The sequence below is a fragment of the Myotis nattereri genome, assembly GCF_964212035.1.
Source record: "Myotis nattereri genome assembly, chromosome: 2".
In the NCBI taxonomy this organism is placed as follows: domain Eukaryota; kingdom Metazoa; phylum Chordata; class Mammalia; order Chiroptera; family Vespertilionidae; genus Myotis; species Myotis nattereri.
In genome coordinates this window covers 37,529,670-37,546,853 of record NC_138076.1, presented here as the reverse complement: position 1 = coordinate 37,546,853, position 17,184 = coordinate 37,529,670, and the positions used below count along the sequence as shown (strand labels likewise).

The following is a 17,184-nucleotide window of genomic DNA, read 5'->3' as shown; positions in this document are numbered from 1 at the left end:
CATCTACTCTAACTAGTAGTAGTCATACTTAGCTATCTTTATTAAAATGAATGATTTATTGTTTATGCATTTATGATACATTTAATAAATGTAAAAATATTTTAAGTGAATAAAGATTTTATATTGGTTTAAGTGATCAAAATTTTCACTATGTTAAAACACTTTTAGTTGCCATGAGAGCTGCATATTTATATGCCTATTTTGTATTCATTCAAGTAAAGAAAAATCTTTTGTTTTCCCAGGTACTGCATAAGCCGACCACAATATAAGACTTCTTGTGGTATCTCTTCATTAGTTTCTTGTTGGAATTTCTTATATAGCACAGTGGGAGCTGGAAAGTGAGTATGTTAATTTGTTGGGATCTAAACTCCCATGCTATTTGGTGTTGCTTTTTCTTTTTTTTTTCTTGATCTTTCTTCAAAGTCTTTTGTCGAGGGCTGACTTTCAATAGATCGCAGCGAGGGAGCTGCTCTGCTGCGTAGGAAACCCCGACCCAGAAGCAGGTCGCCTACGAATGGTTCAGCACCAGGTTCCCCACGAACGTGCCTTGCGTGAAGGGCGAGGGGGCGCCCCCTTTCCAGCCGCACCCCGTTTCCCAGGGCTTTTTCTCTAATGGAAGGTTTTTAAGGATAGGTTTTTCATAAATTGAGGAAAAACTACTTCATTTTGTTTTAAGTCTTTTAGCTAAGATACGTGTATGCATTATTTTTGATAAAATAAAAATTAAAAATATTACCAAAATTCTTTGCAAATCAGACAGACATATTAACATTAACATGAGACAGGTTATAGTTGCATATGGTTGGAACTGTAAAATGAAAGGCAGTGTTTCTTTTGTAGTCTCCCACCGATTACCCAGGAAGAAGCATTACACATTTTGGGCTTTCAACCCCCGTTTGAAGATATTAGGTTTGGCCCTTTCACTGGAAACACAACACTCATGAGGTATGAAGCCCGTGCTTGGAGACATATTTTATTTCTAGTTCTATAAAATAATACTGCTGCAGATGCATGTTGGTAGTAAACCATGTGTGCAGCTGCCAGGCCCCAACCTGCAGTAGATACACCAAACTTGGGCTCTGCCTGAATTTCTCTAGAATTGGAATAGTGCCATCTTTATTATGGAACTGTTTCTATGAACAAATCTTCTTGTTATTTTCAGATGGTTTAGACAAATTAATGACCACTTCCATGTAAAAGGATGCTCGTATGTTCTATATAAGCCTCATGGGAAGAATAAAACAGCTGGAGAAACTGGTAGGTAAACATATAGAAGATTAATACACATGTACATGCATGTGTATTCATACATGTTTTAAACCACCTCAAAGATTAGCTGTTTTGATTATGTAAACACTAAACACAGTCTGTTACTTTTATGTCTTTTTATCTGAGGGAGAAATTATAATAGTAACCTGTAGGGCACTTTTCAATATACAGTTTAATATTTTTCTTTAAAAATGTTTTATTAATTTTTAAGGAGGGAGGAGGGTGCCGGGAGCCGGTCCATCCTTGCTGTTTCAAGGGACCTGGCATATATGGCATACTGTTCTTAATATGTTTGCTCACCTTCTTGGCACTATGTGTTTTAACCAAGGTCTCTGAGAAAGGTTGTTTCCCCAGGTAGGGATTTTCCCCTAAAGTTAGGGAGGGAATAAAACCTCTTAACTAAGTGCCAGGCGGGTAATTAATCACTTTAACTACGAACAATCATGCTTAAGCTACATAATCTTTACTCCCTGGAATGGAGATAAGAAACGCCCTAACCTTTGTAATAGAGATTGATAGGATTGAATCAACTGGTATAAATACAGATGTAACAAGACAGCAAAACACAGAACTTAGAACACAGAACTTAGAACACAGAATTTAGAAGACAGAACGAAGAAGACAGAACCTACACACAGAACCTACACACAGAACCTACACAGAACCTAGAGACAGAAGAACTTCACTGGAGAGAACATGGCAAAAGATCCTGGACTGAACCTGACTACAGAAATTGGCAAGAGAACCTGACTAGAACCTGGTGACTGAACCTGGCTGGAGATCCTAGACAGAACTTGGCTGGAGAACTGGCTACAGAACCTGGCTGGAGAACCTAGCAAGAGAACATGGACACAGAACCTGGCTGGAGATCCAAAGCAGAACCTCTCTGGAGATTGAGACCAGAACTTGGCTGGAGATCCTGGCTAGGCTGCTGATCAACTGAATGCTGTCTCCGTGTCATTCCTTCTTCGCCGACTCCGTCTACGCCTTTGGGAAACCCTGGACCTGCTGGGGTTGGACCCTGGCAGGAGGGGAGAGGGAGAAAGAGAGAGAAACATTGATGTGAGAGTGAGATATCAATTGGCTGCCTTCTGCACATCCCCTACCAGGGATTGAGCCTGCAACCAGGGCCTGTGCCCTCATCAGGAGTCCAACAGGCAATGTTTTGGTGCACGGGACAACATTCAACCACCTGGCCATACGGTTAGGGCTACAGTTTAATATGTTTAGCTCTTCTCATCTTTACATGTAGAGCTTTTAGACTTGTAAAGTATGCCATAAATACTGCTTTAATACATTATATTGTTTGGGTCCAGGGGGTGTGTGAGTGAATGTATGTGTGTGTGTATTTACGCCCTCATATGTGTTGGTAAAACTCAGAAAGCATCATGGAATTTGCAGTTCCTTTTCCTAAAAAGGAATGTAAGGATTTTAGAGTATTTGATATTATACCTGCATAACAACAGGAAAATGGACTGTGAAAATGACGAAGTTCCATTATGGAATAGTCTTGTACATAACAAAGTAATGGAGTTGATTTTAAGGATTGTTTTAGGTCAGTGAAGGCGAACCTTTTGAGCTCGGCATGTCAGCATTTTGAAAAGCCCTAACTTAACTCTGGTGCCGTGTCACATATAGAAATTTTTTGATATTTGCAACCATAGTAAAGCAAAGATTTATATTTTTGATATTTATTTTATATATTTAAATGTCATTTAACAAAGAAAAATCAACCAAAAAAATGTCATAGGTTCGCCCTCACTGTTTAAGGTGCTAATTAAATTTGCATTATTTTGCCATCTCACACCTGTCAGAATGGCTATCATCAACAAATCAACAAATGACACGTGCTGGAGAGGATGCGGAGAAAAATGAACCCTCGTGCACTGCTGGTGGGAATGCAGACTGGTGCAGCCACTGTGGAGAACAGTATGGAGTTTCCTCAAAAAACTAAAAATGGAACTCCCATTTGACTCAGTGATCCCACTTCTAGGAATATATCCCAAGAAACCAGAAACACCAATCAGAAAGGATATATGCACCCCTATGTTCATAGCAGCACAATTTACAATAGCTAAGATTTGGAAACAGCCTAAGTGCCCATCAGTAGATTTTAATGCTGTATTTTCCCAGTTTTATTCCTGTCGTCATTTTCCTATTGCAATATTTGACTCCTCACTGTTTCTTTCTCTATGTCTATTTTCTGAAGGATGATTGATTTCCCTCCCCCTTCTGGGAATGTTCTTATCTTCCTCTTCAATAATCGTTGGTCTTGTGCAAGCCCTGCTTTATCTCTGAAGCTTTTCCTGCCACTTTAGAAGCCGATTCCTCTTAATTCCAATAGTAATGATTGTTTGTGTCTGTCTTGTGGCATTTGGCACATTAGCCCTTATATCATGTTGCATCTTTTTAATGAGTCTGCCCAGCTCCTAGATCACAGACTGCCCCTAGTAACCCTATGATTCCTTATGTTGCCCTGTGACCTCACACAGGTTACCCTAGAACAGTGGTTCTCAACCTGTGGGTCGCGACCCCTCTGGCGGTTGAACGACCCTTTCACAGGGGTCGCCTAAGACCATCCTACATATCAGATACTTACATTACGATTCATAACAGTAGCAACATTACAGTTAGGCAGTAGCGACGAAAATAATTTTATGGTTGGGTCACAACATGAGGAACTGTATTTTAAGGGCCAAACGGTTGAGAACCACTGCCCTAGAACTTCTGATTGTATTCAGAGGAGGAGTGGTACGTGTGTCAAGCAAAAGTCTTTTCTGTTCTCTCATTATGGAAGAAAGAGTTGCAGAATTAGGCTTTTCTTATTTGTCTCTGGGATATGCATTAGCGAAAACCATGGTCAGTTGTTGCTGCTCATTTAAAAAGTACCTTGAGCCGAAACCGGTTTGGCTCAGTGGATAGAGCGTCGGCCTGCGGACTGAAAGGTCCCAGGTTCAATTCCGGTCAGGGGCATGTACCTGGGTTGCGGACACATCCCCAGTGGGAGATGTGCAGGAGGCAGCTGATCGATGTTTCTGGCTCTCTATCTCTCTCCCTTCCTCTCTGTAAAAAATCAATAAAATATTAAAAAAAAAAGGTACCTTGAAATGTATCTCTTCTTTTTGTTTCAGTTATTTTTTAAGGGCCATTAGGCCTGGTTTCCACAGTAGACTTTATGTTTTCTGGGGGACTATGTTTCTTTGATTTTATAACACCCCCATTCTTGCTGACATGTTCATTTCCTCAGCTCACTCATGGAATAAAAGTAAAATCCAGGGATTCTGACAAAATTAACAGATCTTGCTGTTAATATGCACTGAAGTATGTTTTCCAGAGATGCAATTACTTACAATAACAGTTTGTGTTAGAAGTTGTCAACATTAGTTTCAAATTATTGGCTCCCTTCTTATTTTTTACTTATTATTACTATTATTATTATTATTATTATTATTCACTTATTATTATTCAGGCAGCTTTAAACTGTTGGTTCACTTAGCTACCAACATTTGTGCCACAGAAGTCTAGATTCATTTTTAATCAGCTAGCTTAAAAATTATACTAACGTTTGTGCATTTTTATTCTTCCAGTAGGTATTGTAACTCATTGTTTTTGCTTCACAGAGAATAGCTACCTCTGCCCAACCCCCAAATAATTCATGCATATCCTCATAGGACCACTGCTGCCAGCTTACTGCAGTGCATTAGCGCATCTCGGGTGGACTTTGCATTAAGTTTTCATATTCCTCATCCACTGATTTTCCCCAATTCATAATAGACACAGGCCAGATAAATCTTTTTAATGTGCAGTGCTAATAGATCTCTTTCTCTTTAAAGAGCTCTCCAGTGCTTGCTTAAAGCATAAATACTTTAGCATCATTCAAAGCCAATATAGGTTGGCCTTCCACTGCTGTCCTACATTTCCCAGTTGTATTTAAAATATTTTCAAGGGAATAAGAGCCTTGCAGGAAATTATGTTGGTGGATTATAAAATCTGGTTCTTGTCTTTCAAGGTGTAAAAATATATTCTAATAAGTTGTTCTAGAGTTCTTTATAGTCCTTCTATAGATGATCAAGCTCTACAGAAGAAACTCATACTAAACTCAGTGAATATCAGAATGTTGGTATATTAACTTAGAGTGATAAACGTAATATCAGAGATACCAGAATTCTCTTATTGGCTGATTAGGACATATACTGCAGGCCAGCTAACTCTAGATGTGTTTTTCGCCTTTCTTTATACCATACAAATTAGGGCTGTACATTTTGTAGTGGCTGCTTTGTTGCTTAAATTTCAGATTTTTTAGATATACTCTGGTCTGGAGTGAACATTGTTCTGAATTTAGTTTACATATGTAACACATTTATATGTCTTGTCCTAAATGGAATTATTTTATTGGATGACCATTTGAATGCATTTAATACTGTATTTACTATCATTTATTTCAAAGGATGATCTTTTTATGACTTTGCCCTGAAATTCTGGGGGTGCCTCTCTATACTGTCATACCCTGTATTTTAAACTAGACTACTTGATGTTCTCTGGTTATATCCCTCCCCTCCAGTGATTTTGGTTTTCTCCTCATGCTCTTTCTTCTGCCTGGATTGTTGAAATCCTTCCACTTCAATCATTCCATCTTGGATGCCACCCCTTCTTGATTCCATAGACCTGATGTGCACTTTCATCTTTGAATTGCAAACCTTTATTGTGGCAGTGTTTTTATTCTGCCCTATATTAAAGTTACTTGTTTTATCCTTCCTATGAGGACAGCTTCACATATTGTGTTATTATTTGTTTTTTGTTTCCTGTAGTTCCTGATATAGTTAGTAGGTGCTCATAAATTGCGTACTGAATTAAGTTAAATAAGATTTCCTCTTAACTCTAGACTGGTGGCTCTCAAAATATGGCCCCTAGACCCACATCAGCATCACCTGGTACCTTACTGGACATGCAAATTCTTGGCCCCCGTCGCAGACTGACTAGGCCAAGCACGATTGATCCGTTGTTTAACAAGCCTTGCGAGCCCAAATTTGAAAACTGCTGTAGGCTTTCTAAAAGGTGTTATCTTTATCAAGAGCTTGGAAATCTGAAATACATTCCAAGACATTAAACTAATCGCTAATCCAGTGCCTACTGCAAGTACCTACTTCACAAGACTATGTGGGTCTTCAGAATGAGACAGTGTCTGTGAAAGATACAATATGGTTGTTGTTTACTTCTGGATTGTTCTGTCCCCTAGATTTCACTTCCCCCATATCCTTCTCATCTTTCATGTTTCAGCTTAAATGCCATCACCTCCAAGGAGCCATCACTGAATATTAAAGTCTGATGCCTGAGCCTTCTTTTAAGCCAGCACCCTATTTATTTCACTTCAATCACAAATTACCATCCATAATTATTTTATTGTTGGTGTCCTCCACTGGACAGTCAGCTCCATGAGGCCAGGAACCCAGCCTGTTCCCTCTTGTCTAACAGTGCCTCACATATGGGAGGACTCAATAAATATGTGTTAAAAAAAAATAACTGCTAACCATAGTCACAATAAAGAAGTGAGCTGTTTTGTATTCCATCTGACTTAAGGAAGGTGTGAAACACAGATTTCCATTGAAAAGTTATATACAAGTCCTTTCATTACAATTTTAGTCATTTGGGAAAATTTTTTATTTGGCATTTCCACAATTTTTAAAATATCTCGAGTTTTTCCTAAACTGGTTATGTGCATAAACATTTTTTGGATTTATTGAATTTATGCATAGTCTAAATCTATGTACTTAAATTTGCTCACTATCCTAGAACCTATCTGCAAATCAAGTTCAGCTATGGAAATGAAATATTGAGTATCTTCTGAATTTTAGTTATTATTTTTCATTTAGAGCTTCCCTTGGGTGTCAAGTTTTAAATTGCCAGGAGAACCCCAAAAGAAAGATGTGTTTATCATTATAAAATAGAGATTTTAAGCAGAAAAGACTACCTTGCCATGCATGTATGTTCTGATGGTAGGCCATGAGGCAAAAATCTATGGGAAAGATGGATGAAACCTTAGAGAAGAGTTTAAGACAGAAAAGTTATTGTGTCTGTGGAACTCATAACTTGTGTGCATTGACCTGCAGTTCTTAGAGTTCTTTAGCTACTTTACTGGCTAGAAAGTCAATCAGAGAAAAACCATTATTTGCAAGCTTTCATCTACTTCAACTATTTTTAGGATTTCCAGTTTCAATAGGCTATTTGTTAATGAATAATTTAGTTTCTTCTAGGAGATGCAGGATACTGAAATCTCAGTTAATGGCTTTAAATGTTCAGTGCTGGTAAAAAGTTGTTGCTTATGGTAATTCTTTTGAAATTAGCTCACAAATAATATAGCCATGGGATGTATACAAGGAGGAACAATTATAAGAGGACGCCCTGGTACTTACTACCTGTCTGCCTCTACTGGTATTCTTATCTTGTGAAAGCTGCTCCTCCAGTCCGTATAACTTTTGGAGAAAGAATAAACTGTATGTTAGTGAGAGGAAGTTTCCATATTTAGAACTTTATCATCTGGAATCTATATTCCTATATCTCAGTGGCCATCAAACTGGGATGTACACACTGTAGAGCTGACCATTGTGGTAAGGAAAGAACATACTAGAATGTCTATATTTTAATCTAATTTAAAATTCATACTTTTTGTATATCTTTAAAAAAACACGTAATAGTACAGTAGTATATGCACAGAGTTTATAAACAAAAATGCTTGTAATGGGCATGTTTATTCAGAAATGTCTAGTGACAGATGTACTCAACCAGAAAAGTTGAGACCATTACTATATGCACTAGGTATATACGATAATTAAATTTCATAGACAAGTATGTGTGTTATTAGAAGGTTTTGGTAAGCAAGGCATATTTCAGTTCTTTAGTTTGCTATTCTGTTTTCCTGTATTTCAGTTGAAGGGTGAAGCTGAAAATAAATTCATTAATATTTTTTTGGTATCATCAGTAGCTTCTCATTTCCCCCCAGCCATGTCAGTGTGTTCCCAGTAATGTCTTCGCTGTCTTTCAGTCGTTAACGCGTCCTTTGGATAAAGCATGGATAATGAGTGCTTCATGGTCCTTCTGTCTTTGTTTTTATTGCAGCTTCAGGGGCCTTGTCGAAGTTAACTCGTGGATTAAAAGATGAATCCATGGCTTATATTTATCATTGCCAGAATCATTACTTTTGTCCGATTGGCTTTGAAGCAACCCCTGTTAAAGCCAATAAAGCATTCAGGTAAGCATTTCTGTATGTTACATGGATACCTGGCCATAAAATGTGTTGTAGGAAGCATTTAAGACATATTTAGTGCTTAGAAGTTGGAAGACTTAGTGATTTGCTTTTCCTATATGAAATAATATTATTCTGTAAACATTTGCGCTTATTCTTTTGCAGAATTGCATTTGATTGAATTCTGTTTATTTGACAAAATTATTTATTTAAAAAATTAATTTATTAAGCCGACTGAATTTTAGTACTCTTTCCCCTCCTTAGCAAGTTTTCTTCATGCTTGGTTGACGTAATGCCAGGATAGTAAAAAGCAAAGGAAGAAGAGTCCTATTTGAGAATGGTGGAAACAGAGGCCGTGGATACTTTTAGTAAAAGCATTGCTAGGCATGGTCTTCTTCACCCAGCTAAGGTTCTGTTTTTGTTCTGTTTATTTTTGGCATTCTTGAAGAGGAAGAAGAGGTAGCACTCTCCTCTCAGAGAGGCCTGAAACTCAGGCTGGGAGAATGTGGCTTGGTCATCAGGGGATAGGATGGGTTCTTTGAGACTGGGCGCCATGTGAACTTTGTATCCCACTCAAGGCATTTGGAGTTGGGCAAGAGTGGAGGGTTGTGGGGGGATCCTGAGACAGGCAGGATCCAGCTGGGAGAAGCAGGATGTTGGACATAGAATTTGTGAATGTTGGGTAAGAGAAAAACTACTTGGTTTCTCCAGATCCTGAAATGTTTTATTCATCTCTCTGGAGGTGAGGTATGTTGTTTCTTATGTGGTTTCACCCTGCAGTGTCACCTTATTCCAGACATCTATCACATGCAAAACATGAAAAACTAGGTACTTCTACTTTGTACCCTATGGAGGAGCATTGTCCACCCCTACCTGTATCTAGGAATCACCTGAGATGCTCTTCAAATTGTGAAAATCCTTGCCTGTGCTCCACTCTTTTTTATTTTTTTAATATATTTTTATTGATTTCAGAGAGGAAGGGAGAGGGAGAGAGAGATAGAAACATCAATGATGAGGGAGTTTCATTGATCGGCTGCCTCCTGCACGCCCCCTACTGGTGATCGAGCCCCCAACCTGGGCATGTGCCCTTGAGCGGAATTGAACCCGGGATGCTTCAGTCCACAGGCTGACGCTCTATCCACTGAGCCAAACCAGCTAGGGCTGTGCTCCACTCTTGACCTATCTGAATTAGAATTTCCCAGGGAAGGATTAGGGCATCAGTATGTTTAAAAGTTCCACAGGCGAATCGCTGCTTTAGGGTTTTATTTTTAGGATGCCTTTTGAGACTTTTTAAATGCCTAGTAAAAGAAGAGTAGCTGAAGAATTCTCAGAGCATGCTAGGATTTTCCCCCCTGTTTAGATGCTGAGAGGTAGTATATGTCAGCTTTTTTAGCCCTAGATTTTATAGAAGTCAAGACCAACATTTAATTTATGCTTTCTCTTTGTGTTCAGACATTTGCTCAATCCCAAACTCCAATATCTATAAGCTTTAATATGTCTTTTATTAATATATAATTGAAGCACTATTTTCAAGTGAGTAAATGACCTTTATTAAACATACTGTGAATGTATTTTAAATCTAGCAGGGGTCCCCTCTCAGCACAAGAAGTAGAATATTGGATCTTAATTGGAGAATCAAGTAGAAAACATCCTGCTATTCACTGTAAAAAGTATGTTAACTTCCTTTTTTCAATTTCTGCTGAAAAGCCTGTTGGAATTTTGATTGAAATACAATCCATAGAATCCATGGTTTAGTTTGCAGAAAATTACATCGTAACAATATGGAGTCTTCTAATTTGTGAATATAGACCAGTGATGGCGAACCTTTTGAGCTCGGTGTGTCAGCATTTTGAAAAACCCTAACTTAACTCTGGTGCCGTGTCACATATAGAAATTTTTTGATATTTGCAACCATAGTAAAACAAAGGTTTATATTTTTGATATTTATTTTATATATTTAAATGCCATTGAACAAAGAAAAATCAACCAAAAAAATGAGTTCGCGTGTCACCTATGACACGCGTGTCATAGGTTCGCCATCACTGATATAGACTATACTTCCATGCAATTAGAGCTTTAACTTCTCTCCTGCAATATTTTGTATTTTTCAATATAGACTTTATGTATATTTTGTTAAAATTTTCTCCTAAGTGTATTTTCTGATGCTATTGTAAATTGATTTCCCCCCCTTTCTGTTATTTTCTGACTGTGTACAGAAATATAATTGGTTTTTCTATATAGGCCTTAAATCTTGCATCTTTGCCAAATTCACTTATTAGTTCTATTAATAGTTTTGCAATACAAAGCAGTTTGTAATTACTTTGGATTTTCCACACAGTCATATTGTTTGTAAATAAAGGCATGTCAATTTTAAGTGTTTTGGAAATGCATTTGACTCTAATTAAGAAGGAAATGTAGACTGTTTCTACTTTAGCCTGCAGAATATTGTCTAATAGGTTGATATATATTTATTTCATAGGGAGACTAACCATTTTTAAACTGAGAACCTTGGCAATAGTTGCATATACAGAATTGTCATAAAAACAAGAGTTTATTAGAACTTGAACAATCCTGGGATAAACAACTTATTGCCACAGTAATATTGTAGAATATTGCTCATGTGAAAAGTTTCATTACAGTGGTATTTTGTTACTAAAATTGTGCTTTGTATTCTTCCTTCTTAACTATAGGTGGGCAGATATTGTTACTGATCTGAATACTCAAAATCCAGAATTTCTAGATATCCGGCACTTGGAGAGGGGACTGCAGTATCGAAAAACCAAGAAGGTAAGAACACCATTGTATGTGAAGGCATTTCCCAACTGGCCAAAATGCAATATTTTACTCTAGATTATAAATAATAGAAACCCAGTTTAGAACATTTTCGACAGAAAAGTGAAAATTATTTTAAGAACACATGGGTATGTTAAAAACAAAAGGGCAAGGAGTGTAGCCTGGATTCATAAGGGCCTGGTACCAGGTAAAAGAATGTCAACAGAGACCAAGTAGATAGTCTGTAATTCTTTTGAAAGTTATATGTTGTTGGCTTTTTGTCTGATTACTTACTTCCTGATGATGATGATCATCATCTTTATGTCTCTCTTTGAGATGTGCAGCCTATACTGAGATTGGCCTGCCTCAGGCCTAGTTCTGTAGTCTTGGTGCAGCTTGGCCCTACACATGGCCAGGGAATTGCCAAATCTGAGGTGTTCACTCCTGAGCCCTATTAACTGTGGCCTTGGGGCAGAGCCATGTATATAAACAAGACTGCTGGGGGTATTTCTCAGACAAAGGTAGATTCTATGGATTATAGCCCATTGATATAATCCTACTAACAAAGGAAGAGTGTAAGAGGAAGAGGAATGATGGTGTTTAGGCAGAAGGGGAGGCTATAGTGTATGTGAGTGGCATATGAGGGCAAGGTGTTTTGGCTCCTTTGTTTCCTGATTAACTGTCCAAGGATTCTTAATAAAGAGGCAAAGAGAAAAGACTCAAGAAACTAATCCTTTCTGTTGGTGCAAATGGGTGACTTAATGCATTGATTCAGGATATTCTTGACTTTCTTGACTTAGTATGTTACTATCAAATATTGACAAGGGTGTGGGCATTGTAATAGTTTTGTAATGACAGCTGGTCAGGGAAAATGCAGGACAATGTGATCTGATAATGTCTGAAAGAATATGTACTGTTCTGAGGCAGATGAAGGGGGAACATATAAGGGAATTCATAGGAAATTCATTTCCCATCATTTTCTTCACCCAACTTTTTTTCCTTCTCAGGTTGGGGGAAATTTGCATTGTATTATAGCATTCCAGAGACTTAGCTGGCAAAGGTTTGGCCTTTGGAACTTTCCATTTGGAACCATTAGACAAGAGTCACAACCTCTAACACATGGCCAGGGAATTGCCAAATCTGAGAGTGAAGACAATATCTCCAAGAAGCATCATGGGCGCCTGGGCCGGTCTTTCAGTGCTAGTTTCCATCAGGACTCAGCGTGGAAAAAGATGTCCAGTATCCATGAGAGAAGGAACAGTGGCTACCAGGGTTACAGTGATTATGGTGGGAATGATTGACTATGCTTGGGTACTGAAAAACTCCTCATGTTACACAGTGGTCTGTACAGGACTGTATTAAGACAGTAGAAGATTTTATTAAGTCAACTTAAAATAGGAACAGATCTGGTGGTACAAAACATAACCTTGTAGTTCTCCAGTAAATAAGCTTGTATATGATTCTAATGGGTGATTTCAGCTATATAAGCAGATAAGCACAGACTATTGACTTTTTACATTTTAAGGGTATATAAACATGCTGGACAACTTAACAAACTCCAATACAATTATGTATACACAGATACAAATTTACTTAATAACATCACAATTTGAAATAGCTAAGCTTGACAGGATTTATTATGACTTGATCCCAAGACTTTTGTTGCAGATAGTTTTATTCCTAAGGTACCATCTGCCCTTAAAAAAAATGGGGCTATTGATTTCTAGTTTTCTGTCATGGTTAAAGCTCTTTTAAAATTATTCAGTGAATCTAGTCATTCTTTCCCTTATAGCAGTATCTTGCCTGCCTCATTTGTTTCCTGGTTAACTTTCTCAGGATTTTCAATAAAGAGGCGAAAGAGAAAAAGACTCAAGAAACTAATCCTCTCTATTGGTGCAAATGGGTGACCTAATACATTGTTTCAGGATATTCTTGACTTTCTTGACTTGCTATGTTACTATCAAATATTGACAAGAACTTTAGGTCTTGAAAGACTATTGAGGTCTACAATCTGCTTTAGGCATTCAGTAAAAGAACAAGTGGCATCCGTAGTTTCTATATCCATGGTAATCTGTGAAATGAGATCTGGTATTTGATTAGTCCTTCAATATGGAGTCATATATTGATAACAGCATTAAAAATGCATTCGGAGGGCAACTATCCATATTCCACACTCTGAACTGTTTTCTTTTTTAAAACATTAATTAGTTGTTTGAAGCGAGTGTTAAATAGCTCAGAAAGTGTGGATTTCATATATTTGAGCTCCTCTGTACTTACTGTCAATTTTTCTTGTGTAATCAACCCGTGACTCACAAAGGATTAGGATCTCTTGTTCTTTCATTTCAGAGGCTGTTCCAGAGCTCAAATCAGTAACTTGATTATTACAAGATGCTGAATATGTTGGTAACCATATTGCAATACATCTCAAGGAGAAGGCTCAGATTTTTATTTTTTAAATATTTTTATTTTCTCTTTTGAATTTTATATCCATTTGTCCACTCAGACATGTGTAAGCCTACAAAAGAGGATATATATTATGAAATGGTCATTTTTCTGAAGGGAATATTTTGCTTGAAACGCAGTGGACTGAAAGAGATTTGTAGGTTGTTGATTTTGTTACTTCATACTGGAACTTTTTCGAAGTTTTCATCAAATAAAGTTTTGTTTTCTACTTTTATTCATGTGAATGTTTTAACCTTTGTTTTAGGGTGTTTTCTAATTTTGTTTGAAGTACATAATTTGTCAATTCTGTCTAGTAGTGTGTTAAAAGAAACCATCTCGTATATGACTTTTTAATTAATGGAATAATATGCATTGACTATAATTTTAGATTTCTATAAGACTTTATGATAAGAAATTAGAAACTTAATTCTTATTAGCTTGAAACAAATGAAGTTGTCAATTTTGTAGGTCAAACGTGGTTGAATATCAGCAATTTAATTTAGTTTGAGTATTTCAGAGATGAGAAAGAGCCAAGAGGAAATGAGACAAATGCAACATAAAATAATGAATACAGTGACACTAATAAGTTTGAGTTATCAAGAGCACACTGAAGTTTACAGAGACATTTCCAGAAACAATCTGTACGTTACTCCACACTTCTCTTTCAGTATTAGTAACATTCCTGTCATATTTATTTTTTTGGTCAAGTCCTCTTAGGAGTGTCCATAGAAGCATTAAGGGTTCAAATACTGGCTCTGCATTTACTACCTGTATCATCTTGGGGAAAATTAAGATTATTTTTTATGTGCTTGTTTCCTCATTGGTAAAATTGGGATAATAGTATCTATTTTATAAATGGTTTTGAATAATTAAGTTAGTACATATAAGGTGTTCAGAACAGTGCTGTATAGGTAGGAATTGCTATTTAAGTGCTTGCTATTACTCTAGAAGATGTGTATTTTGCTGTTCGGAAACTTGAGAGCCCATTAAACAGCATCTCAAGGAGCTAATGGCTTATAAAACAGATAGACACCCCTTAGTTGCTAATCCTTCAAAATAATATTTTGTATTTTAAGAAATGTGCTCTGGTTTTAAAAAACAGTGATAGTATTCACATGCCCACAATAGCTTATTCCGCGCCCCCCCCCCCCCCCCAGCTCTCAGTAAAAAAAAAAAAACATGTTCATTTACATAAAATCCTGAAACTTTCTTTTCCCAGTACTAGTCCCCATCCTTAGGCCAAGCTGGTGCAGTAGCTATGACACTTTCCAACTTGCCTTCTGGACGCTGGCCGGGCTCAGGCAAGGTGCTCTAGGATGTGATGACATTCCGTATCTCAGTTTTACCCATAGCATTGTCTCCCTTAGCCATTCACTTAACAAACTGGGCCCTATTATCCACTGGTTGTTTCATGTTAAATCGCTGACCTCGGAACAACCCCGAGAAGATGGTGGCATCTCCATTTTATTCACAGACTCTCACTGGTGAAGAAACTTGCCTAAGATTATAGCAGTGGTCGGCAAACCGACTTCTGAGCATGGGCCACAAAGTTTCAATCGCACTGTACGTGCGCGCCCGCACGTGGTATTTTGTGGAAGAGCCACACTCAAGGGGCCAAAGAGCTGCATGTGGCTCGCAGCATGGTTTGCTGACCACGGTAGCAGGGGATCTCAGTTTGCTAGGGCTGCCACAACGAAACACCACAACCTGGGTGGCTTAAACAGCAGAGATTGGTTTTCTCACAGTCCTGGAAGCTGGAAGCCCAAGATCAAGGTGTTGACAGGTTTGCTTCCCCCTGAGCCTTTCTCCTTGGCACGCAGATGGCTGCCTTCTCGGGTGTCCTCACGTGGCGTTTTCTCTGTGGACGTTCCCCTGGAGTCTCTCTGCTTCAGACGCTGGTCAGATTGGGTCAGTCTCACCCAATGGGCCTTATTTTAACTTCATCCACTTTGGAAAGTCTCTATCTCCAAATCCAGTCACATTCTGAGTTCCTGCGGGTTAGGACTTCACCTTAACTTTGGAGGGGAACACAGTTCAGCCCATTATCGCAGGCTGTTACGTAGCTCGGGTGGGATCGGGACAGTGTCTTCCTGCCTTGGGAGGAAATTCATCCCGCTGGGTGCAAGGGGCGCTGCAGAGCTTCAGGGGAAGCTGAAGAGGGTTTTTTTAAGAAAATAAGATGGAATCCCTGATAAGTGTCAGGAGTGGGGGATATAACAGTCAACAAAACAGTGCTTGGCCTCAATAAGTTCACAGTCTACTGTAGAGGGAGACAAAAATCGAATAGGCAATTATATTAATCTCTGTAAAATACAACGAAGGCTGATTTCTAGGGATTATCTGCCGTTTGATTCTGAATCTGGTTGCAACAGTTCAATTCTGAACCAGTAGGGATAAGGTATGTTTATTTTTTTAAAATATATTTTATTGATTTTTTTTTTTTTTTTTTTTTTACAGAGAGGGAGAGGGATAGAGAGTTAGAAACATTGATGAGAGAGAAACATCGATCAGCTGCCTCCTGCACACTCCCCACTAGGGATGTACCTGCAATCGAGGTACATGCCCTTGACCGGAATCGAACCCGGGACCCTTCAGTCCACAGGTCAACGCTCTATCCACTGAGCCAAACCGGCCAGGGCAAGCGATCATTTATTGAGTATCTACTAATGTAAGCACTTGGCATACAGTCAGCTCTGGCCCTGCAGGCCTGGCGTTATCCCAGCTACAGGTGAAGAAACAGAATTTCTGAACTGTTCCCGGGACTATAATGGGGTGTGTGGTAGGCTCTGAATCCTGGCCTGAGGTCTTCAGAGGCATTGACTTCCCGGGAACTCACCTAGCAATTCATTTCTCCTCATTTCTGACTTACAAGCGGCGGAACACTAAATCTTAAATGCCAGAGAAAAATAAACTATATTTCCAGGGTTAAGGCTTTCAATCTTATTACCAGTTATCTAGTGACTACAAGGTTATCCAACAAATGTTAACTTAAAAACGCCAGCAAAGCATCCACCTTTCTGTTGTTGCTTCGAGTGAAACATTCTCAGCATTAAGCATGTTCACAAGTCCCTGGCTGGGTGGTTCAGTGGGCAGGGGCGTCCAGCCTATAGTCCAAGGTTGCGGCTGCATCGCCCTCAGGGCACAGACAAGCAGCAACCAAGGAATGCACCCATCAGCGGAGCAACAAATCCACGTTCCTCTGTCTCTCCCTCTCTCTAAAGTCAATTTAAAAAAAGTTTTCCAAAGTGGCGGAGACCTGATGCCGAGAAAGCACGTAGAAAGCAGTGGTCACCTTAGCAAGTAGACACTTGGTGCATTGTCTTAAGTTACCCTGTGGGTCGTGACCCCTGAAAATACATCCCGCATATCAGATATTTACATTACGATTCATCACAGTAGTAAAATGAGTTATGAAGTAGCAACGAAAACAATTTTATGGTTGGGGGTCACCACAACATGAG

At 38.5% G+C, this 17,184-nt stretch overlaps 1 protein-coding gene across 1 annotated transcript in view; it reads left to right on the top strand.

Moving 5' to 3' along the window:
- Positions 1 to 13,958, top strand: part of BIVM (basic, immunoglobulin-like variable motif containing) — a 34,595-nt gene extending 20,637 nt beyond the window's left edge. The window contains exons 4-10 of the mRNA XM_081082487.1: positions 243 to 338; positions 841 to 945; positions 1,163 to 1,257; positions 8,383 to 8,515; positions 10,093 to 10,179; positions 11,200 to 11,296; positions 12,289 to 13,958. Of these exons, the coding sequence (XP_080938613.1) occupies positions 243 to 338; positions 841 to 945; positions 1,163 to 1,257; positions 8,383 to 8,515; positions 10,093 to 10,179; positions 11,200 to 11,296; positions 12,289 to 12,582 (907 nt within the window). The 3' untranslated portion in view covers positions 12,583 to 13,958. The remainder of the gene's footprint in view (positions 1 to 242; positions 339 to 840; positions 946 to 1,162; positions 1,258 to 8,382; positions 8,516 to 10,092; positions 10,180 to 11,199; positions 11,297 to 12,288) is intronic.
- The last annotated feature ends 3,226 nt before the right edge of the window (positions 13,959 to 17,184 follow it).